Here is a 25,022-nt window from a genome sequence, read left to right as displayed (position 1 = left end):
CAGGTGCTTTGGAGAATAGCTTGACCCACTCCTCTCTGTGGCAGCCCCTGAGATATTGGAAGATGCTATCCTGTCTCCCCTGGTCCTTCTCTTCCCTAGACTAGCCAGGCCCAGTTTCTGCAACTGTTCATCGTATGTTTTAGGCTCCAGTCCCCTAATCATCCCGGTTGCTCTTTTCTGCACTCTTTCTAGAGTATCAGCATCTTTTTATAGTGTGGTGACCCAAACTGGATGCAGTATTCTAGGTGTGGCCTTACTAAGGCTTTAACGGATGGTATTAGTACCTCCCTTAATCTTGATTCTATCCCTCTGTTAATGCACTGTAGGATTGTGTTGGCTTTTTTTGGCTGCTACCGCACACTGTTAGGTCATATTTAATTGGTTGTCCATTAAGACTCCATGGTCCAAGGGAGTTTTTGCAGAAGGGCTCTTGGCATCAAGGAAGCACCCTGGATGGATGCAGTTATGATCTGGGGAAAACATTGGTAAGAGTGTCAGTCACAGTCCAATCAGAGATGCGTGAATCGGACAAATCTGTATTCCTCTTCCGTCTCTCCTTGCTACATGAAGTAGTGGCAAAGCCTCTAAGCTGCCATATGGGTTCTCTTGTTTAGCATCGCATGTAAACTGCCGTCATGCAGAAGTGACCAGCTCCTGGGTAGATGCTATGCTCTGCTGATCCACTGCCATCTGACATGCTCTCTCCTCTCTTCCACTGGCCTCTGCTTGGCTGCCGGCAAGTCAAGGGCAGCAGGAGGAGATGCAGTGCCAGGTGGCCTGTGCACTTGCCACTTCTGCACCCTTGCCCCTACCCGCAAAGTCTGTGGGCCGATCGAACCGTTCAGGCTGCAGCCGGGGTTCCTACTGGCCGGGTGCAGCTGGAGCTCTCTTGTGAATGAAATGGCTTCCCTTCACCATGGTCAGCCTGGTGGCAAGAAATGGCCTGATCGATTGATTGATTGATCGCTGCTGAGATGGCCAAGCACTCCCAGTTTGCCGCTGGATGGCTCTGCTAGTCCTTTACAGGACATCTGCGGGGCAGCCCTAGGCCCCAGAGAGGGCAGGCCATGCCCATTCTGGCTTCTGCAAGAAGGGTCTTTACGGCTTTGAAGTGGGAGAGCCAAGCTCATTTTTATATGCATTCAGTCTTCACAGTAAGTGCATTTTCATCTGCATTTCCTTTCCCGACCGATGCTCACCTACAATCCCGGCCGCAGGGAGCCTGCGCACAATTGTCTGCACCATGTAGAACATGTCTGATGTGAGCCCTCTTGCGATCTTGTTTTCATTTATGTTTAATTGCTTTGGTTAGAGTGCCGGAGTGTCAAAGTCTATTTCATTGAGGGCCGCATGAGGGTTATGTTTGACCTCAGGGGGCTAGGGTGGGTGGGACCAGAGTGAGCGGGGCCTGCTCAATGTCACTCATGTTGGTGGGCACCTGTGGCGGCTCCTGCAACCCTCTGCCAGTGAAAATGTGGCCCTCCCGAGCTCCCATTTTTGCTGGCAGAGGGTTGCAGGAGGCGGTTGCATCTGGAAACGGAGCTCAGGAGCCTGTTTTTGCTGGCAGAGGCACCGCGGAATGGTCTCTGACTGTTTCTAGAATGGCCTCCTTGGGCCAGATCTAAGCACCCTGCGGGCCGGATTCAGCCTGTGGGCCTTGAGTTTTGACACCTCTGGTTTAGTGGTTTTACCAAATACAATTTTTTCAAAAGTGGTTTTATAATATATTGTTTTATTGCATGTCACCCAGAGTCACCTTCTATGACATGGGGGAGGGGTCATATAAACGTGATAAATAGGTAAGTATGGTTGTCCCTCTGCTCTGGGCATGGGGTAGCTGGGGTGGTAAAAAGCCCGCAGACCAGAGGTGGGTTGCTCCCGGTTTGGCCCGGATCAGACAAACCAGTAGTAGCGGCAGCGGGAAGCTCCGCCCACCTGCCCGGATGCTTCTGCGCATGCCCAGAAGCATCGCGTGCACACACGCGCACAAGCAAACTGGTAGTAAAAAAAACGGAAACCCACCACTGCCGCACACCCATCGTTGCAGATGTGGAGTGAAACTGGATGCCCGATGAGCAGGGTGGCTGATACCACCACACCAATTTGCCAGAAGAAACTGATTGTGGCCCTTGGGGATCAGCTCTGCTTCTGATTTACCCAGGAATTGTAGTCTCTCTGGATCAACCAGCGATTTGCTGGTTAAGTGCAGAAGGAGAGCCAGATGTTTTGTGTAATTTGCCAGCGGGTTGAAGCGACCGACTCACTCTGGAGTTTGGGCACCCCTGGATGAAGACCAGTTTGTGCCTCTTGTTTCCTTATTGTTCCTGGGCACAAACAAAGGGCCGAGTCTGCATGAAAATGAATCTGCTAAAACTGTTGTTTGGATTAGAGTAGCAGACAAACAAGCAACTTGATCTAATCCCACCCCTTAGGCCCCTTTTGGATTACAGTTCCCATCCATCTTGGCTGTGGCCCATGGTTACTAGAGATAGCAAAAGCCCCTGCAGAGCCTGACTTTGCTGCCCACTAATTTACACAGATGAATGGATTTCTCTGCAAAATTCATCATGAATTTTGTGGAGAAAAAACCTGTAAAGTCTGTTCGTTCTCTCTCCCTCTCTCCCTCTCTCCCTCTCTCTCTCTCTCTCTCTCCTCTCTCCCTCTCTCTCTCTCTCTCTCTCCCTCGCTCCCGCCCTCTCTCTCTCTCTCTCACTCTCACCCGCCCTCTCTCTCTCTCTCTCTCTCTCTCGCACGCACACACACACACACACACACACAAACACACCACATAAAGTTGAGGGACATCTTGTTACATTTGTAAATTAAACAAATTCATCTTATTTTTTAAAAGACAGGGAAACAAATTACTTCTGCCTTACAAATCCATGTTAAGTGCAAAATCAGGATGTGGACTGCAAGCAATGCCATAAGCAATCTGGCAGGGATAACATGGGGCACCCCAAGGATTATTCCTAAGCCAGACTGAAGATACATCTCCCTTTTTCCCCGAGCCCCTATTAACCTGCATCCTCCCTTTTCTCGTTGCAGTTTGTTGCTTCGTGGTCCACAAGAGGTGCCATGAGTTTGTTACCTTCTCCTGCCCGGGGGCCGACAAGGGACCTGCCTCCGACGTGAGTAAACTCAGCAGAGCTGGCCAGATGGGCGGGGTGGGGGGGCAGTTGAGGGGGTGGCATCAAGAAGGCCAGCCTGGGGTTGTGGTTGATACCATGAAGCCCATTCCCAGCTGGAGAGGCTCTGGGGCTGCTTGGGGGTCACCCTCCCTGGGGGGAAAGTGGGCTGTGATTTACATGCTCTAAAGGCAAAATGTACATGGGCAAAGCCAATCGGATCCATTTGGAGAGCTAAAAAAAAATCAAAATTGCACATTTCGTGTGGTTTGATTTGAGCAGGAGGAAAGTTCACTACAGACTTGAATGTTCAGTCCTTGAACAGCCTCTGCAGCTGGTGTCCTTAATTCCATTTAAGTGCCGTGTGTGTTTGTGTGTGTGTGTGTGTGTGTGTGTGTGTGTGCGCACGCCCATTTTAGCCCATCTGCAAAAAGAAGGGAAGGCTAATAAATCTAATAAACCTAAACCTAAACCTAACCCTGGAGAACAGAATCGAGGCCTGTCCGGGATCAGGACAGCTGGTAAATTTCAGCTCCCCCCAATTATCTTAATTTACAGGGGTGTCTGCAAAGGGAGGAGAGTCCTGATGTTTAAAAGACGGGTGGGGAGCTTTAATCACATGGCCCTGGCCATCATTGTGATATTCTCCCTCCCCCCCTCAGCCCCTTTAACCCATTCTCAGCTTGTTGTCCCCAGATATACTTTCTATATTCTACGTTTGGTTTTAAAAATACTGTTTTGAGTACACGCCAGGCTGAAAGGCAGAGTCCACCTTTCATCCCAAAAGGACCCTCTCTGCTCAAGGGCTTCTTTTCCTGGCCCCCTCCTCCATTTCCTGTGGAACCCACCTGCCATGCTTGGGAGGAGTCTGAAGACTATGGTAAAAAAAAAAAAAACAGGCCAAGATGGAGCCATGATGGTGCAATGGATGGTTTGATCCAGACCTCTCTTGGAAACCTTCTTCCTGGGAGAGCAATGGAAGAGGACTCTTCAAGCTGACTTAGAAAATGCCCAGTTACAAAACTTGTCAAAAAGGCAAATTAAACGTTCCGAGTTTTGAAAGTTTAGGAGGAAATGCAATATAAGTTTGGAGCCAAACGCTCCCATTTTTCTCCTGCCGTACTCCAAACGTTTATACATATCTATAAGTGGTACCTCGAGGCCCTTTGAGCTAGAAACCCAGCAATTAATTTAACAATAAAAACACAGATTCTGCTTTCAGCAGTCTTTAGAAAATCTGGAGAGAATCCACATTCTGGGCATCAAGCAAGGCAACACACACACACACCCTCTTTGAAGCGATGTGCTGTCAGTGGGGGAGAGCTAATTTCAGAGGCTGCCACTGTGATTGATGGGGAGGTGCTGATGAGCCTCTATTCTCCCTCTATTTTTAGTCTCTGGTGATGAGCAGACCAAAATACAGCCAGATGATTGTCCTCGCAGGCCAGCTGCCAGGCAGGTGTGGAGAAGCTCTTTAAAATGTTGACCGAGATGGGCTGTCTGGTCAGCCGAGTGCAGCCTGAAGCCTCCACTGCTCTCCCCACCACACTGTCGCTTTTCCACCTGGAAGTGGGGAGTTGGGGGGGGGGAGGAAGAGAATGGTTCTCCCTGCAGTTTTCTTCCTTCCACCATCTTGAGCAGGATCCTGCAAGGGCTTCAGGAACTCTGTGCTAGATGTAGGGATGGTTCTTGAAGGATGCATCTTGTGAATGAAGGTCATGGCATTTTTGACTCTAACTGAATCTGGCCTTGCGCGCACCACACACCCCTCCTCTCACCGCCCTCTCTCTCTCCCTCCTGGTCCGGAGGCAGCTGCTGCCACTCTCCCATGTCAAGATGCTTCTGGGTCATTAGATGACGGGTCCTCCACTGATCCTCCCCAGGCCACCTTCCATCAGTGTGCGGCATTTGATGCTTTGCGAGGCCGCCCTGCTCAGTTCCTCCTGGGAAGCCTCTTCTGTTGACTCGAACTGCTCCATTCCTGCTAGTGGGGTGGAATGCCGTCCTCATTCCCAGCAGGGAGGAGGAAGGAGGCATTCCAGAAGACCAAGAGAGAACAAAGCTTAGATAGCTTGTGTGGGAGAGAGAGAGTCAAGATGGCTCTTCCCCAAGAGTTATCAGAGTATGTTGAACAGCCTGTTTCAGTTTGGCAAGTTCTCTGTCTAGAGGTGAGGAAGAATAAAACGAACTGCTTAGAAGACCCTCAACATGTCTCGCTTGGCCTTTGGAGCCTGACAACGGGTTCCAAATCTGAATGCGGACAGACAACTGAGGGTCCAGAGTGCTTCTCCCACCATTCAGAGGGCAGAACAGCTGCAGGTTTGGGGGCAAAGATGGTGGGTTATGGCTGGCTTTGATGGGGAGAAGAAGGTCTCGTTACTTCCCTACTCAGAAATAGCTGCCTGCCTTGCTTCAGAGAAGCTGTGCTCTCTTCTGATGCCTGATAGATGGATGAAAAGGGGCATCTTGCAAGATTGGGAGATACAATAGCAAGAAGACCATCAAGCGCAGGAGAGCAAATCAAATTTTTAAAAGGGCAAGAGAAAATGGATTTCTTCTCTCTTGAGCCTAAAGTCACAGCAAGCACAAGGGTGGACATGCAAAGAGATTAGGAGGAATTTCCTACTGGTAGAAACTCTCTAAGGCTTGGAACGGTTTTTGTAGTGCAGTAGCAACTCTCAATCTTGGCAGCTTTCAGATGGGTGGACGCCAACTCCCAGCTTTCTGGCTGGGGATTCTGAGAGTTGGAGTCCATCCATCTGAAAGCTGCCAAGGTTAAGAGATTTATTTGTTTGTTTGTTTGTTTGTTTGTTTATTTATTTATTTATTTATTTATTTATTTATTTATTTATTTATTAAAATTTCTATGCCGCCCACTCTTGGAAGACTCAGGGCGGCTTACAAATAAGAAAGGGGGGGATATAAAAAATAAAAAACAACAATTAAAATTTCAGGAACATTCATAACTTAGGGTGGGGCTGGATAATTCAACAGCCCCAGGCCAGGTCTTGGTTGCTTTGTGGAAGGCTGGAAGGGTAGTAAGGGTCCGGATCTCAACGGGGAGATCGTTCCATTGGGCTGGAGCAGCTACAGAGAAGGCCCTCCCCCGGGGGATCGCCAGCCAACATTGGCCGGCAGATGGAATCCGGAGGAGACCTAGTCTGTGCGATCTAATAGGTCTGTGGGAGGTGATTGGCGGTCTCTCAGGTAGCCAGGTCCGATACAATGTAGGGCTTTAAAAGTAATGACTAGCACCTTGAAACGTGTACGGAGACCAATGGGAAGCCAGTGCAGCTGGATAGGTGTAACGTGGGTGTACCTAGGTGCACCCACAATCGCTCGCGCGGCTGCATTCTGGACTAACTGAAGTCTTTGAACACTCTTCAGGGGCAGCCCCATGTAGAGCGCGTTACACTAATCCAGTCTTGAGGTGACGAGGGCGTGAGTGACTATCCGAAGGGCCTCCCGGTCCAGATAGGGTCGCAATTGGTGCACCAGGTGAACCTGGGCAAAGGCCCCCCTGGTCACAGCCAACAGATGATGTTCTAGTGTCAGCTGCGGATCCAGGAGGACTCCCAAATTGCGAGCCCTCTCTGAAGGGCGTATAGTTTCACCCCCCCAGGCTAAGAGATGGAATAGCTGGACCATCCTTGGGAGGGAGCATCAATAGCCATTCAGTCTTGTGATGCTGGCCTAAAGCAAAAGTGGATTCATCTTTCCCGATTTTTTAAAAGATGAGACTGGAGGGCTACTGGTTGGGGAAGGCTTAGCAGAATTTATCCAACTTTACATAGCCATATAGCTTTATATGGGAGTTGGGGTTTTCCCCTGTTTTCCTTTTGATACTTACATACAAAAGTCCAGTTCAGTCAAAGAAAACAAATCTTTGTTTTGTGGCACAGTGGTTAGAGTGCAGTCCTGCAAGTTACTTCTTCTGACTGCCGACTGCCTGCAATTTTGGCAGTTTGAATCTCACCAGGCTCAGGGTTGACTCAGCCTTCTGTCCTTCCAAGGTGGGTAAAATGAGGACCCAGATTGTTGGGGGCAAGAGGCTGACTCTGTAAACCGCTTAGAGAGGGCTGCAAAGCACTGTGAAGTGGTATATAAGTCTTAAGTGCTATTGCTATGCTTATATTTGAAGAAAATGAAAGAAGAAAAACCATGTCATCAAGAAATAGCAGTTTCATACTTATGTGAATATTCATGTTTTCAATATTTCCTTTAAGCCAACATCACAGGCAAATTCAATTAATGAATTTATATCTGATATAGTCAGTGGTATTTTTCTCATCTTGGGGCTTAATGATAAATGGGTTGCTAATGTATATTATTTCCAGCATCAGTTGAAGGAAAATATTCATTTTAGTTTGATAGAAGTTCATACAGAAATCATATCTCATGTATTAGCTTCCCCATATTTCTCCCGTAATTCAGTTAATGTTGAAAAAAGGATTTAATATTTCTCTTGTCAATTTGCTTTGTCCATAAACAAAGTTTTCAAGTTGTTACTTCAACTTTTTTGTGAACTTTAAGAACACTAATTTAACTGCTTTGTAAATCCAGTTTTAGCTGATTTAAAAGTCAAAATATGTCAAGGAAACCACCATTGTTAATCCGTCAAATTCAAGAAATCTATCTTTACTTTCAAATAGAACATCTTTTGCTGACGGAGGATGTCACTCTAAGAACAAAACAGCTTCAACTTTCGTTTTAAAGAGTTATTTTAAAATGTTTCCTTTTGATAGTCATCAAACCTCAGAGCTCGTGGTTACTCCCTAATTATTTGTACAAAGCGGTACAATTTCTGCCATGTAAAGGATGAGGTTTTGTACAAGTCAAAACAATTGCACATTCCTGAGGAGTGGCATTGAAATATGAGACTATGCTTTTCACCACTGTAGCTTCCTGCTACCATGCAGTCTGGAGGTACAGGTTGACCCCTGAGAAATGGGGTCTTCTCCTCATCCAGCACTCATCTGGCCTCAATTTAATACAATACAATAGCAGAGTTGGAAGGGACCTTGGAGGTCTTCTAGTCCAGTGGTCCCCAACCTTTTTATCGCCGCGGACCAGTCAGCCTTTGATAATTTTACCGTGGCCCGCTGAGCGCGCGTAGGGGTGGGGGGGCGTTGTTTTAAATCCACCTTCCCAATTCAACACCTGAATCATATCCCACCTTCCATTTTGTATGTAGATTTTAAGGAATAAACAGCTGAATTAATCAAGGTCAAAGATAAAAGAGCAAGGGCAAAATTAAATAAGCCAGAGGATAGCAATGTAAAAAGAATACAGTATTAAGGAGAGAAAGGAGAAGAAAAAACCTAGCTTCTGCTGAGGTCAGGGAAATGTTTGATACTGATCTGGCTGGGTAAGAGTCCAAGAGTCCATATCGCCAATAACTACGCGTGGGGGGAAAGGAAATGTGTTTTGTGAGGAAGAGAAGAGCGCGCTTCACCGATGCCCGTTGGCGAAATTTTGGAAGAGAGGCAAGAGACTTCAGGCACCGAGCCCCCACCCCTGGCTGCGGCAACTGGAGCGGGCAGGAGGCAGGGAAGGGGTGGGCAAGACCGCCACTTTTCCACCCCCCGCCCTCAGCTGCCCAACGCTCTCTCTCTCTCTCTCTCTCTCTACCTCTCCCGCCGTTCCTTCTCACAAGCCAAGGCCGGGCGGGGAAGCGCCGTCTCCGTCCCGGGCGCGCCGCCCCTCCCTGGGCAACTCGGAGACGACTGAGCCGAGGAGGACAGCGAGAAAAAGAAGAGAGCGGCCAGCAACGACCGCCGGGGAAGCCGCCAGGGCCTCCAAGGGCTCCGCTTCCAGCGCATGGTCCGCCCCCTCCTCGCCTCGCTTCCAGGCGAGCCGACTGAGGCGAGAAAGGAGAAAGAGGCGGAGGCGTTCACTGAGGGGACGGCTGACTCGGGGAGGGGGCGGAGGTGGTGTAGTAGCGGGGGATTCTTCCTCCTCGCCTCACTTGCTCCTGTGCTTCCGCGCAGCTCCCCCCCTCCAGCGACGGCGCTGCATGAGTGAAGAGTCGGCCGTTGCATGGCCCCCGGCCGCTGCGCAGCCCGGTGCCAGGTACTCCACGGCCCGGCACCGGTCCGCGGACCGGGGGTTGGGGACCACTGTTCTAGTCCAACCCTCTGCCTAGGCAGGAAACCCTACACCATTTCAGACAAATGGCTATCCAGCATCTTCTTAAAGACTTCCAGTGTTGGGGCATTCACAACTTCTGGAGGCAAGCTGTTCCACTGATTAATTGTTCTCACTGTCAGGAAATTTTTCCTCAGTTGTAAGTTGTTCCTCTCCTTGATTAGTTTCCACCCATTGCTTCTTGTTCTGCCCTCAAGTGCTTTGGAGAATAGCTTAATTCCCTCTTCTTTGGGGCAGCCCCTGAGATATTGGAACACTGCTATCATGCCTCCCCTAGTCCTTCTTTCTATTAAACTAGACATACCAGTTCCTGCAACCGTTCTTCATATGTTTTAGCCTCCAGTCCCCTAATCATCTTTCTTGCTCTTCTCTGCACTCTTTCTAAGAGTCTCCACATCTTTTCTACACCGTGGTGACCAAAACTGAATGCAGTATTCCAAGTGTGGCCTTACCAAGGCCTTATAAAGTGGTATTAACACTTCACGTGATCTTGATTCTATCCCTCTGTTTATGCAGCCTAGAACTGTGTTAGCTTTTTTTGACTCATATTTAAATGGTTTTCCGCTAGGACTCCAAGATCTCTCTCACAGTTACTACTATTGAGCAAGGTACCACCTATACTGTACCCGTGCATTTAGGGGGTTTTGCCTAAATGTAGAACCTTACTCTTTTCACCATTGCATTTCATTTTATTAGACAGTGCCCAATGTTCAAGTTTGTCAAGATCCTTCTGTATCTTAAGCCTATCTTCTGGAGTGTTGGCTATTCCTGCCAGCTTAGTGTCATCTGCAAATTTGATGAGTTCCTCATTTATTCCCTCATCCAAAATTCATAGTCCTGATTTCTGCCCTTTGTTCCAGATTGACAAAATGTTCCTCAATTTTGATAGTTCATACTGTTTCTGTCCATACTATTTATTTATTTGTTTGTTTCTTCAATTGGTATAAATACCCATCTCAGTTTTGTTACTGAGGGGTGGCTCACACAGTTAAAAATTTCCAAAAGCAGACACAAATAAATACCCAAACAATAACAACAAAAAACCACAAAAACAATTAAAACACTAAAATGCCATCCGTGTTTTAAGAATAACCCTCATTCTATTACTTTCTAAATATGCTGGCTAGACAGACCTAACCGGAGGGTAATATTGTTTTAATTAAGGAAAGGAATCTACAGGCCTATTTGCATATTCTGAAGGTTTGCATTTCAAATGGCATTTCAGTTTTGAGAATTTTACTGTGTTATTTATACTTTTCCAAGATGTCTGCAAAACCATTTGCAGTGATGCTGCAATGCTCCTCTCAGAAGAACAAGAAGTATGCAATTAGGCCTATAGAAGGCTGTCAGCCACAATGCTGGTTTAGTGGATTCCTGCACTTGGGTTGGTCTAAAATCCTCCCAACTCTTATCTTCGATGATCCTCTGGGGAAAAAGGCTATGGGGAAAACGTAGTTTGGTCCAGTCCCAAAAATGCTTTTTGGAAATGGTGTCTTCTTTCTACAGATTCAGTACAGGTCCCCACCTCTTCCATCCATCCATCCATCCATCCATCCATCCATCCATCCATCCATCCTTCCATCCATCCATCCATCCATCCATCCATCCATCCATCCATCCATTTAAGCAGAACATAAGGAATCCCCTCAGAGCAACTCACTTGGACCAAACTAAATGTCTATGGAGATTCTCCATCATTCAGGTCAGGGTTGTCCCAATGGTGCTTTTTCAAGAGGCAACTAGACTTTCTGGTATGTGTTTTTTTCTTTGAAGACATTTTGCTTCTCATCCAAGAAGCTTCTTCAGCTCTGAAGCTGAAGAAGCTTCTTGGATGAGAAGCAAAACGTCTTCAAAGAAAAACAAGAAAGTCCAGTTGCTTCTTGAAAAAGCACCTTTGGGATTTCCTAACAGTGAGAACAATTACAAAACATTTTTTTGTTTATGATACCCCTCTAAATGGCATTTTGTGGAAGTTGGGGCCAGTGTATTAATAGCCATGCCACCCATTTTCCTGTCCCCCTCTTCATCTTTAATCAATGCAGAACTCGGGAATGAACCTCACAGTGGCCCTCCAGAAATCCACTTTTGATGGAAGCTCTTTGAGATGCTCATATCCCTGTGCAGTCTTCCAATATCTTAGGGGCTTCCCCAAAGAAGTGGGAGTCAAGCTATTCTCCAAAGCACCTGAAGCAAGACAAGAAGCAATGAATGGAAACTAATCAAGGAGAGAAGCAACCTGTAATTAAAGAGGAATTTCCTGACAGTGGGAACAATAAATCGGTGGAATAACTTGCCTCCAGAAGTTGTGGTTGTTCCAATATTGGAGATTTTTAAGAAGAGATTGGACAGCCATTTGTTTGAAATGGTATAGAGTCTCCTGCTTGAGCAAGGGGTTGGACTGGAGGACTCCCAGGGTCCCTTCCAACTCTGTTACTCTATGTTCTATGTCTTGGTGTCCCAGGGTAAGATGGCATGCCTTTGTGCAACACCTGTTGGACAGTGAATCCACAAACATGGTGTGAGGTTGGCGCTTTTAAGTGCATGGAAAGGTTTCTTTCACTGAGGCTTATATGCAAGGCCTCCCCCTCCCCCACTTACGTTTCTTCCCTGCGAGGCTACAAAACCCCCAGCAACCCCCATTCATTGGTTGGGAACTGAATGAATCAGATTTAATTCCTTTGCTGTGACCGCTGCCTTCAGCTCTCCAAGAGGGCATCTGTCAGGTGCTGCTTCATTTAATAATCAGGAAAGAAACCACTCAACTCCATTTGTTTGAAATTAAGTGTACTTTTACTAATTACAAATGAATAGTAGCAAAGCTAATCTGAGTCTGGTTAATTGGGCGCGAAAGCAAAGAATATCATGTATAGTTCAATCCCCTCCCCTTGGCACCCCAGTCCATAGTCCAATTATAATTCACCCAACTGTCAGGTGGGAGATATCTTCAAAAAGCATCACCAGGATGGAATGCTGGACAGTTAACCTTGGTGGGAAACTCCCTTCCTCCACATGCGCAATGAGATGGTCAAGCCAACGTCAAGAATCCTCCTCCAGCACATAATGATTCCCCTCCCAAATACCATGCCCCCCCTCCCCGTTTCAATGGCAGCTGAAGCAGCAGCAAAGCAGAGCCTGACATCTGGCCCTCCTCCAGAAAAGGGCAGTCAGACCTGCAGAAACGAAAAGAACACAAACAAACAGACAGACAACAAGACACAAAAGAGAGAAAGGGGAAGGGAGAAAAAAAACAAAAAGGAAAATTAGCAGACTGTCCAAGACTCAGGGCTTGTCAGGATAGGCAGAGTAGAACTTGCAGAGCAGACGAGGAGCTCGAACATGGGACTTTTCAACCCATTCAGCGTGAGATGGGGGAAAATGCTTCCAAGCCACCAGGTACTGGACACGGTTCCGCCGCTTACGCGAGTCCAAAATCTCACGGATCTCAAAATGTTGCTCACCCTCTATCAAAAGTGGGGCAGGTGGAGGAGGAAGAGGTGCTCTCAAGGAAGAGGTGACCCAAGACTTCAGGAGATTAACATGAAAAACAGGGTAAACTCGGTTGAGATGCTTAGGTAACTGGAGATGGACAGATACAGGGTTGATGATCTTGACAATTGGAAATGGGCCAACATACTTGGGGCCCAACTTCTTCGACTTCTGAGTCATTTGAAGAAACCTAGTGGACAAATAAACTTGATCACCAACTTTATTCTCATGGGGTTTAGTCCGTTTCTTATCAGCCTGTTTCTTTTGTATAAAATATTTTATTCAATTTTCACATTCCATTTGCAATCATTTATATACAGGGTATTTACTATAAGAAAAGAAAAAAAAAGAAAAAGGGAATAAAACGAACAAATAAAAAGGAAACACAACTCATCATTCACAACCCCACCTAACCCTTGCATCCTCCATACACCCCATCTACCCCCTCCAACTTTCCTTTCTCCCTCTAACACTCCCCTCCTACTTCCCTTTCCCCTCAAACCTTCCTTCTCCCCTTACTCCCCAGACACCCTCCTTACATTCCCCTTACTCCTTACATTCCCCTTACTCCTTCCTTACTCCTCCCTCTTCCTTCCCTCTACCTCCCTCCTTGGTGTATGCCTTTATTCGAGTATTGTTTGATCTGATAAAAGTAAAGTGAACCAAGGAAAATAATAATAATAATAATAATAATAATAAAAAAAGAACCACCGTATATAAATACATTCTTGTTCTTATTAAAACTATATTAACACCCCCCCACCCCACCCCCCACAATCCCCATCCCTAATCCTCCCGACTTCCCAGGGCCCACACCTGGCACTACCTTCTATCTAAAATATCTTGTATACATATGGATTAAAAAATAAAAGTAATATATCAAAAAAAAAAAAAGGAAAAGCAGAGAAAGAAAAAAAAAAAAAGGAAAAAAAGAAAAGAGAAAAGAGAAAAGAGAAAAAAAAACCACTCTTTGTGTTGATCTCAGCCCCCCATCTTTATCTATGCTTAAATAGTATAAATCATTCTATCTATATTTTATTCTCATCTCTTACTTCTTTGCTATTTACCCCGACCTTCTGTAGGCTCTCCCGTTCCCTTCCTAAACCTCATGATCCCTTCCAATAAGATTTAAGCAACGTGGTTCATGCCATATATTCAAATATAACTTTACAGACAAGTAATCAAACTTTCCCTTCTAGTAAAATTTAAACAACGTAAGTGATCTTTCTTTACCCCTTTTTCAAACAGTAATTCAAAATAATCTAACCAGATTTCCCCTTCTTAGTAAAGTTAAGCAGCGTAGATCAGATATTACTTTACACAGGAATCAATTTCTATCTTAAGATAATTCCAACCGACTTCCCCTTCTAATAGAATTTAAATAACTTAGTTCATTCCACATGTATTTTACCCTCATCCCCCACTTGTCTGATATTTACCACTATCAAATTTATACTACCATTTGTTTAAAATATAACTCAGAGCGATTTGTAGCATAAATCATTCCACATATTCCAATAATACTTTCAGCAAGAGTCAGTTAACCTTCTATTTTAAGGTAGTCGCTTCTAACAAAGTTTAAACAACATAAATCATTCCGCATTCTTTTTACAGTTATCTTAAGATAATCCCAAGCGGCTTCCTATTCTAATAAGCTTTAAACAACATAAATTTGCCCTCTTCCCTTGCTTGTCTGGTATTTACCTCAAATAACGTAGTTCATTCCACATGCATTTTACCCTCATCTCTTGCTTGTCTAATATTTACCACTATCAAATTTATACTAGCGTTTATTTGAAATGTAACTCAAAGCTATTACAACCAACTTTCCCTTCAAATAAAAGTTAAATAGCATGGATCATATTCAAATAATACTTTCAGCAGGAGTCAGTTAACCTTCTATTTTTAAAATAGTCCCATCTAACAAAGTTTAAACAACATAAATCATTCCGCATTCTTTTAACCACTATCAAATTTATGCTAACGTTACTTTAGAATCTAGCTCAAAGTAGTTTCACCCAGCTTTCCCTTCTGATAAAAATTAGTCCACTTTTTCTACCGGAGAGAGGTCTCAAACCCCCATTCAGTCCTCAACTTTAGGAAGTCTTTTGAAGTATCTAAATTCTCGATCTGCGTTCTTCTGCTTCTCCGAGGGAGGAGGGGCTACCCCCTCCATCTTGCAGCCGCATGGCCAGCCGTTTGCTTTCTCCTTCCGCTTGTCTCTCCTCTCTTCCAAGCGCATCAGGAAGTCCCGCCTTCAGAATCCTACAATAGAAATCTTGAGCCTCTGAAACAGAGTTAAGACGAAATCTTTGATTCTCAAATGTAACCGTGATGCCGGCAGGGGCCTCCCATCTGTATCGAATCTGTTGACTCCTAAGCTCTTTAGTTAAAAAGGTGTAGTCCCTTCTTGCTTTCAACATCTGGGAAGGTATATCTTTGAAGACAATCACGTCCTGGTCATCAACTCGGAGACTGTTATTATGAAACTTTTGCACAATCGCGTTTCTAGATTCTTTTGTAGAGAAATGTATAATTATATCCCTCGGGAGCCGTCGCTGTTCCGCTATCAATGAGTTCTGGCGATAGATTTTCCGAATCTGCCAATCAAAGTTAAGTCCCGGGCTTCCCAGCGCATGGCTGAAGGCTTCAGCAAAGGTCTGTTTCAAATTCTCTTGCTCCTTTTCACGGAATCCTCTGACTCTTATTGAAAATGCCTTCCTATCAAAATTTAGCATCATAAGCTGTTCTTCGTTATTTCTAATTTTTTCTTGTAAAATTTGAATATTGGTAGTCAAATCAAAATTAGCCTTCTCCAGACTTTCCAATTTGTTCTCTATTTCAGCAGAGTAATCCGACAGGGCAGACACGGCTGCAAACGTATTCGCCTTCATTTGATTAACTTTAGATTTTAGATCATCATAAAGTTGCAATACAAATTCCTTAAGTTCTTGCTTAAAGGCATCAAAGATTTTAAAGAGATATTCCTGTGTTAAAACTTCTCCAGTAGAGGGCGTAGGAGACAAAGGCTGTATTTCCAAAAAAGATTCTTTAAATTCTTTAGACACATTTGTAGCAAGACGCTTCTTTGATCTGGGTGCCATAATAAATAAACAAGTAAGCAGCGCTTCGCTCCCCTCTATTTCCAAAGAAAAAGAGTTTATTTTGTTAAGGAGCGGTCTGCAGGAAGATAAGCCCGGCTAAGTACATCCAGTAATCATCCACGGAGAGAAATCGCCATTTTGAAGTCTATTTAAACAAAGAAGTCTTTAAGACGAATGGTGCTGGTATTTAAGATAGTAATAAAAGCATAAATCTCACAGGGGTGGTACCCTCCCGTATCAAATCTAGCTTGAAAAAAACTTTGTTTTGTCCTGGGGGGGGCTAGCCTGTCTGGGGCTGCCAAAAAAAAAAAAGGCAGCTGAGAAGAACTGGCCGGAGATAAAAGCTCCGCTTCGGCTGGATCTAATCTCTTCCACAGCCAAAAAAAGAAAAAGGCTGTGGCTTACGAATAGACCCTAGTCTACGGAGCTACCCTCCCTGCCCCTTTCTTAGCCAAAAAGGGGTGCTATCTATGATCTTATTTAGATATACAGACCAGATCTCTGAGGAGCTCGGTGGAGCCCTCCTCGGCAACAGGCCACGCCCCCAGGAAGTCCCTTATCAGCCTGTTTCTTATGAGCGCGGTGCACAGCATCCAGAATCCGAAGTGCCAAAGGCCATACGTCTCGAAGGCGATCACTCCACTCGGACAGCGAAGACACTTGTGGCTGCTCGCGAGGAATCTCAGGAATGGGCACAAAATCCTGGCCGTACACCACACGAAAAGGGGTAAAGCCAGTGCTGCTGTGCACGGAATTGTTGTAAGCCACCTCAGCATGAGGCAACAATTCCAACCAATCATCTTGTTGGTAGTTGATGAAACAACGTAAATATTGCTCCAGCACAGAATTAGTCCCCTCGCAGGCCCCATTAGTTTGAGGGTGGTGGAAGAGCTTAACCCCTTGGCAGAGCCAATCTGCTTCAGGAATTCTTTCCAGAATAGGGAGGTGAACTGAACACCCCTGTCCGAAATGATGCGGTCAGGTACCCCATGTAAGCAATATATATGTGAGATGAACATCTTAGCGAGAGATTTAGCGGAAGGGATCTTGGAGCAAGGAATGAAATGAACTTGCTTGGAGAATAAGTCAGTAACAACCCAGATTACTGTGTTACCTTGACTTTCTGGAAGTTCAACAATGAAATCCATGGAGATCTCCTTCCACGGGGCCACTGGGCGAGCCACCGCCTGGAGCAACCCCTGGGGCTTACCCGGAGGGCGTTTAGCTGTGGCACAAACGGGACAACTAGCTACATAAGCCTCAATGTCTTTTTTCAGTGAGGGCCACCAAAATTGCCTCTTAACGAGGTGTGGGGTCTTGATGAACCTAAAGTGTCCAGCCATCTGGGAGTCATGAGTCTGTTGAAGTACAATGGTCCTGATGGACACAGGGATGTATAACTTTGCTCCAATCCAAGCCAATCCATCTTTTATAGTGCATTCATCCATGTGTTGCTGGAACCAGTCATCCTCAGTAAGGGCCTTTTTCAGGTTAGAGTCTTCAGTGATTTCCAATTTAGAAGTTGTTTGACTTCTGGTAACAAGAAGTTGAAAGCAGTTTTCCATTCGTCCCCCTCTTTAATTCTGACCCTATAGTATGCTTCCCTTAGGTCCAATTTAGTGAAAATCCGGCCCTTCCCCAGTTGGGCCAGCATGTCCTTCATCAGTGGTAAGGGATAGAGGTTCTGAGCAGATATGCAGTTTAAGTTTTTGAAATTAACACATAATCTGAAGGAGCCATCTTTCTTTTCTCTGAACAATACTGGAGCAGCCACCTTGGGCCTTGCTGGTTCAATGAAGCCCCTTTCCAGGTTTTTATCAATGAATTTCCTCATTTCCTCCATCTCTCTAGTGGTCATTGAATATATTTGGGGCTTTGAAAGCTTCACTCCAGGTAAAATATCAATGGTGCAATCTGTGGGTCTGTGAAGGGGTAATTTATCAGAAGATTTCTCACTAAAAACATCCTTGAGGTCCCAATATTCCTTTGGAATTCTTTCCTCCCCCTCAATTTTCTCATGCCCCCTGGCTGCCAGTGTGGGGGCAGTATTATCAGACTCTGGAGCTTCAACTTTCCCCTCAGGAGGTGTGGCTGTCCGAATCCGCAACCACCCCTCTCTCCAGTTAATGCATGGGTTCCATCTACGGAGCCAAGGGAGCCCTAAAATAAGAGGCCGGTCCATCCCAGGCGCTACAATAAAAGTTATTATTTCTTGGTGGGTACCCATCCACATCTCGATGGGTTCAGTGGAAAAATGAGCAGGACCACCCCCTGCCATAGAGCCATCTATTTGGCAAAAAGCAATAGGGATTTTTAAAGTCTTTAGTTTCAAGCCCAGCTTCTCAACCATTTCAGGGCTTATCATGCAACGGGAACACCCAGAATCTAATAAAGCCATAAGTTTTTCATTTGCGCCAGAAGAGGGCACTCTAAGCTCGACTGGAATAAGCATGGGGCCAGACCGTGAACTTACCCAGCAATCACCATCCTCATAATCACTGTCGTCAGATGAGCTGGGACTTCCGTTTCCCTCCTCCTCTGGCCCAAAGCGTTGAGAAACATCTTCCCCAGCCAAGGCGGTTTCCTTCCTCTTGGCTGGAGTCTTCTCTGGTTTCCTCTCCCTCCGGGGGGTGGTGGTGAAGCAGAGTGGGTCAGCTTTACTTGGCAATTTACAGCACGATGCCCCTCCTTTCCACAGCAGAAACAAGCAGAGGGCTTGGGCTTGCCTGCAAAACCTCCTCTACCCCCTTTTTCACTCCTTGGGAGGGGGTTTTTGGGGGGGAGGGGATTTCTCAACTTCTCCCTCTTCCATGCAACGAAGCCTAGTTAAATCAAGCTCAATATCTGCAGCATTCTCATACCAAGGCTCCAAATGGCGGGGAATGCATCTGTTTATGCATTGCTGGTAAACATCTTTATTCAAGCCATCAGCGAATCGATCCAACACGGCCTCTTCCGACCATCCCCTCATATAGGCCGACAACTCCTGGAATTCCTGCACATATTCAGGCACAGTTTTCTTTCCCTGTCTGAGGGTCGTAAATTTAAGCCTAGCGCGACGCTCTGTCAAAGGGTCGTCAAACCTTCTCCTCATTGCTGCCATAAAGTCATCAAAATTCCTCAGGAGAGGGGAGTTACTATTATGTAATCCGACCATCCAGTCGGCTGCTTTTTTCTCCAGGGCCATTAACACTATTCTCACTTTAGATTCATCAGTGTCCAAATCAGGCCCATATATTTCCATATAATTCCAGACCAGAATTCCAGAATAATAAATAGCAATAGCAATAGCAGTAGACTTATATACCGCTTCATAGGGCTTTCAGCCCTCTCTAAGCGGTTTACAGAGAGTCAGCATATTGCCCCCAACAATCTGGGTCCTCATTTTACCCACCTCGGAAGGATGGAAGGCTGAGTCAACCCTGAGCCGGTGAGATTTGAACCGCTGAACTGCTGATCTAGCAGTAGCCTGCAGTGCTGCATTTAACCACTGTGCCACCTTGGCTCAACCCGAGGCCACTGGGTTCTCCATCATATTTTACGTTTAAGGGTGGGACCTTAGCCATCCGGCATCGCCTGCCCACCCCCTGCTCTCGGAATGTCTCTAGCTGCAGGGGTAGAGGTCGGTGCTGGGTTTTCTTGCGCACATCCCCCTTCGGCCCCTCCAGTCTCCCTTAAGCTATGCAGCGGGTAACTTTTTTCCAGTTCCTCTGCTGGTTCCCTTTCCACAGCTCTCTCCCGAATCCGGCATTCGCTCCATGCCTCTTCAAGGAGTCTCATGGCTTGGGACATTTTGTAGTCTTCCTCTCCAGAGCCACTCCAGTCAGCAGCTGTTTTTTTTGGTCTCCTTCTCGTGACTCCAGTTAGTAATTCCTCAGGTTCCTCTTTCTGTCCCACATCCCAAGTCCATCTGGGTCGAACAGCAGGTTCCTCCACTCTCAGGTCGGCTAGCATTTCTGTTAAGGATGGTGCTGCCGTTGCACCCATGTCTTCTTCCTGGTCGCTTTCATGGAAAGACATTTTTCTTTTCCTTCTATGAGGGCACCCCCCTGGGAAGTTGTTCGCTCCGGGTTGGGTGCGAGGTGAGACTCAGCTTATTGTCAGGTGCTGCTTCATTTAATAATCAGAAAAGAAACCACTCAACTCCATTTGTTTGAAATTAAGTGTACTTTTACTAATTACAAACGAATAGAAGCAAAGCTAATCTGAGTCTGGTTAATTGGGCGCAAAAGCAAAGAATATCATGTATAGTTCAATCCCCTCCCCTTGGCACCCCAGTCCATAGTCCAATTATAATTCACCCAACTGTCAGGTGGGAGATATCTTCAAAAAGCATCACCAGGATGGAATGCTGGACAGTTAACCTTGGCGGGAAACTCCCTTCCTTCACATGCGCAATGAGATGGTCAAGCTAGCATCTAGAATCTTCCTCCAGCACATTCCCCTCCCAAATACCATGCCTCCCCTCCCCGTTTCAATGGTAGCCGAAGCAGCAGCAAAGCAGAGGCTGACAGCATGCCTGACTCTGATTTCATTCCTTGTTGTCCTTGATAGAAGTTGCCGGAGGGCTGGAAAGCAGTTTGATGGGCAGGACTTCCTTCGCCTTGAGAGGGGCTGGATGGACGGGTGAGGCGTGGTTTGCGATTCAAAGCAAATCTGCCCCTTTTGCATTCCTTCTGGACTTTGCCAGCCCCAGGACAGCCGTCCCACCAGTGGGAAACCCTGCAGGGTCAAAGGTTCTGCCTAATGCGCCAGTTAACCTTATATTCTCTCTTGTTGGCATGGCAAATGCTCCTCTTTCCTTGCTGTGGGCATCCTGATGAGAAGAAGGCCACCAGAAAGCCAGATCCTGGAGAGAGCTTTGGCAGTTGCCTCCTTCTCTATTGAAGAGAGGGGACCCACAGGAGTCATTCCACTGAACCCTAACCCTTCCTTTCTTCCCTCCCTCCCTCTCCTTCCTTCCTTCCTTCCTTCCTTCACTTCCTCCCCCCTCCCACCCTCCTTCCTTCCTTCCTATCTTGTGTCAAACAACTCTGGGCAGCTTTCAGCATAACAAGAGTTGGCAGAATTGGGCTCTTTCTGAAGCTGGTTAGGCTTCTAATCCCAAGTGTTTTAAGTCGACATAATGTGCATTTTAATAAACTCTCAACAGAGAGCTTTGGGACAGGATCATAATAAGTTATTTCCTTCAACTTCATTTGATTACAGGACATAACAGCTCTTAATGGGAGGCCTTCCCAAGAGATCCTTTTAGAGAAAAACAGCTACTTGAGTCAGACGTCCATAACTCTGTCATGGTTATGAAAGACGTAAATCCTTCAGGAGCTGCAGAAGTGTTGCCTTGTCAGTACAGCTGAGTAATCAGAGGCAGAGCAGAAAAAGAAAAGAACCTAGATTTTATTCCAGGTCCTGAACTGTTGGAGGCAAAATGTTCCCTGCTTAATTGTTCTCACTGTCAGGAAGTTTCTCTTTAGTTCAAGGTTGCTTCTCTCCTTGATGAGTTTCCATCTGTTGCTTTTTGTCCTGCCTTTGGATGCTTTGGACAATAAGTTCACTCCCTCTTCTTTGTGGCAGCCCCTCAAGTATTGGAAGGCTGTTATCATGTCACCCCTAGTCCTTCTTTTCATTAAATTAGACATACCCAATTTCTGTAACCATTTTTCATATGTTTTAATTTACAGTCCCCCTCATCATCCTGGTGGCTCTTCTCTGCACTCTTTCTAGAGTCTCAAGATCATTTTTTATATCGTGGTGACCAAAACTGGATGCAATATTCCAAGTGTGGCCTTACCAAGGCCTTATAAAGTAGTGTTTTATAAGTTTTATCAGACTTATTTAAGTTGCTAACCACCTCGGAGCAGTTTTACAGCCTTGTGGGTGAACTGGCCTGACTCAGTAACATATAACTTGTGATGAATAAATAAAGATAACAATATATAAATGGGGTAAATAAGAAAGAAATAGAAGGTTACCACAGGAAGTCTGTTACCATAAACATCCATATAATGGAAAAGGAAAATGTCACAGTTCTTCTTCTCCTGAAATAAACCAATTTTGATTGCTTTCTTAAATCTCCCAAATGTTGGGACAAGTTGAACCTCCAAGGGAGCCTCCTGCAGAGACTCAGGGTGGTGGTGCTGGTGACAACCAAGAAGGCCATCCGCCACCACCCATCATCCCAGATCAGGAGTTCTTCACCTTTTGTGCCATGGAGCTTTTGGACAGATTGGGGAAACTGGTCTTTTTGCAGGACTCAATCTGGGTCAGTCACCACGTTCAGAGCTTTCGGACTTGTGCTGGACACGTCTCTCAGGCAACTTCTCTCTGATCAGAACGTGTGCTTTTGGCTGTTCTATGTATACGATTTATGTGATGCTTCGTTGTCAGTGGCTGTCTGTGGCACTGTGAGCCACAGTAGTGCAGTGGTTAGAATGCAGTACTGCAGACTCCTTCTGCCTGCAATTTGGCAGTTCAAATCTTACCAGGCTCAAATCTCACCAGGCTCAAGGTCGACTCAGCCTTCCATCCTTCTGAGGTGGGTAAAATGAGGACACAGATTGACTCTATAAACCGTTTAGATAGGGTTGTAAAACACTGTAAAGCAGTATATAAGTTTTAGTGCTATTGCTATTGCTTTTTGTTGTTCATTGATGTGTTGATGGTTGGCCATTAAGTCATTAGCTTTGGTTTCCTTGTGCTGCCAAGCCCTGGGCTCCTAAATACTTGATAAGCTGATGGTAAATCAGCACTCTTATTGACTGATAAGGGGCCCATTTCCCAGCTTCAATCATTTCTCTGGCTATTTTTGTCCCTGCTCAGCCAACAATCTTAATAACTGCAAAATTGAAAATATGTCCTTGTTCATTGCAATGTGAGACTACCAATGACTTTGGATCTCCTTGGCCAACTGCTCGCTTGTGTTCTTGTAATCTGGTGGACTTTTTATGTATTTAAATACATAAAATGAAATACACAAATGTGGATTATATTACAAGGAAGCCAGTGAAGCTGAAATACAGTTATCAAATATTAAAGTAACAAATTTAGTATTTTACATTTATTTATTAATTATTAAATAAATAACAAGGCAATCCTCTTTTTAGAGTATAATCATTTTATATAGTGAGATTTCATGAGGTTAATAAAACTGGTGGAGTCTAGAGGTCATAAATTTTTTGGGTTTGCGTAGATGATTGAATGAGCAACGTCTTCCCTGTGAAGCTTTGGGATGGGGGGATTGGGTCCTGGAAGCATCCTTGAACCCATATAAAAAGGTGGGATATTAATTGATTGATTGATAGCTTATTCCTTTGTTCCTGGTGGGTTCTGTATATTGTCATCAGCTTCCATTTTCCCTTCTGTTCCTGCATGTCTTTTATGAGAGAGATTTTCTTCCCAAATGGGCCTCCTGGCATTTGATTTAATTGTTTTTCATTTTTAATGAACTAAATATAAATAATAAAGGAAAAGAATAAACAAAATTACAAAAGAAGGAAGCTGAAAATAAGCAACAACATGCAAAATGTTTTTTGTAGACATAAATATATTGATAATTTGAAGTCATGATTCATTATAGTTATCCGTAGCTGATCTAGATTAATCAATTATGCAACCCACTAAATAGTTGAGGCCATATGTTTGGATTTCCAGGGGTAAACCATAATAAGTCTTTTGATTATGCATTCATTTTCTCTGTCCAAAAAATAGCTCTCATGGGATTCGAGATAAATCTCAAGGCTCATTTAAAACATGCCTATATTTGCTTCTTACTAAAACGGAACAATCTAGTTAAATAGAGCATTAGTTTCCCTGCAGTGGAAAATGCAGGGAAACAAATGACTAATATGGTCATTTCCTAAATATTATTTCTTGTTGGAAAAATGTGACAGCCCCCCCCCCCCCCAAAAACAAGGAGAGCTGATGGCTGCTTTCTGCACCTGGTTTGGGGTGTGTGTGTGCCTTGGACCCTGGAAGTGGCCAGTCGACCTGCAGGTTTCATCTCATTAACAGTTGCTGTGTGATAATTGACTTTTGGCTTGGCTGCCTCTCTTCCGTCTGATGCTGAGGCTTTGATTTCCCCAAATGTTTCTTTGCAGCCAAATTCCTGCACTCGGGGAACCCATTATGTGGGGATAGAACTGGGGAGGGCAGTGGGTGCGGCTCTGGACACACTTTGTTTTAAACATGGCATCCCGTGATACTATTGTCCAAATATTGTCAAAAAAAGGAAAAGTCATGATTTTCCTCTCCACGTATAAAACAAATACCTTCAACATTATTTGCAGTTATACTTTAACTTGTGATGGGACAAATTCTACACTGAAAGCTTGTTCAGAAAAATACCCAAATGTTGCCAAGCCCATTGCTGTGCCCTAAAATGTGTCCAGAGTCTCACTGGCTTCCATCGGGCTTCATCGTCCTTTTCTCTATCCTGTCCATATAAACATACAGCAACATATCCCTCCCTCCCCCCTCCTCTCCTTCCTTCCTTCCTTCCTTCCTTCCTTCCTTCCTTCCTTCCTTCCTTCCTTCCTTCCTTCTTTCTTTCTTTCCTTGCCTGCCTGCCCCCTCCCTCCCACCTTCTTTCCTCCCTCCTTCCCTCCCATAACTCTTAGATAATATGATATGATTTTATTAAAAGTGTTTCGGTTCTCTCTCCTCCTTTCCTTCCCACTCCCCCCCCCCTCACTCCATATAGAGAATAGCACCCATTTTATTCTTAGATGCCTTTTAGTTCCAGGCATGTAATGCACATTAATTGCATCTTTTACCAACTTGGAATCCTGAAAGTCACTTGAGAAGCAATCGAGGGCACTGCTGCCAAATCGCTGCCCCACACCCACTGGGAGGAACCAGTCCTGCTGGCTGCTCATTTCTGAGAAGCCGGGGAGGGAATGTTGCCCGATGACATTTTCCTGGGGTTGCAGGCTAAGCGGCTGGTCCAGCAGCGGGTTGGCAGCCTGGCCCAATGCCAGCTAGGAGCCCTGAAAGAGCTGGATCTGCTCTGTTTCCTTTCCAGAGCGGTTCCAGGCCCAGGTTTCTGGTCCATTGGGAGCCCCGAGTCAGGCTTCCTCCTGAGTAAAGACTGCATTGCATGCAGGATCTCACCGTGGTCTTCATGAGAGGCTACTTAGCCCCCACCTCACGGGCTTTGCAG

At 45.5% G+C, this 25,022-nt stretch overlaps 1 protein-coding gene across 1 annotated transcript in view; it reads left to right on the top strand.

Moving 5' to 3' along the window:
- The window catches only part of PRKCB (protein kinase C beta), a 242,315-nt gene that overhangs the window by 65,728 nt on the left and 151,565 nt on the right, over window positions 1-25,022 (top strand). Inside the window, 1 exon segment of the mRNA XM_032231081.1 lies at window positions 3,049-3,131. Coding sequence (XP_032086972.1) covers window positions 3,049-3,131 — 83 coding nt within the window.

Source organism: Thamnophis elegans, chromosome 14 (genome assembly GCF_009769535.1).
Source record: "Thamnophis elegans isolate rThaEle1 chromosome 14, rThaEle1.pri, whole genome shotgun sequence".
Classification (NCBI taxonomy): domain Eukaryota; kingdom Metazoa; phylum Chordata; class Lepidosauria; order Squamata; family Colubridae; genus Thamnophis; species Thamnophis elegans.
The sequence above is the reverse complement of the archived record's forward strand: the minus strand, read 5'-3'. Positions and strand labels throughout refer to the sequence as shown.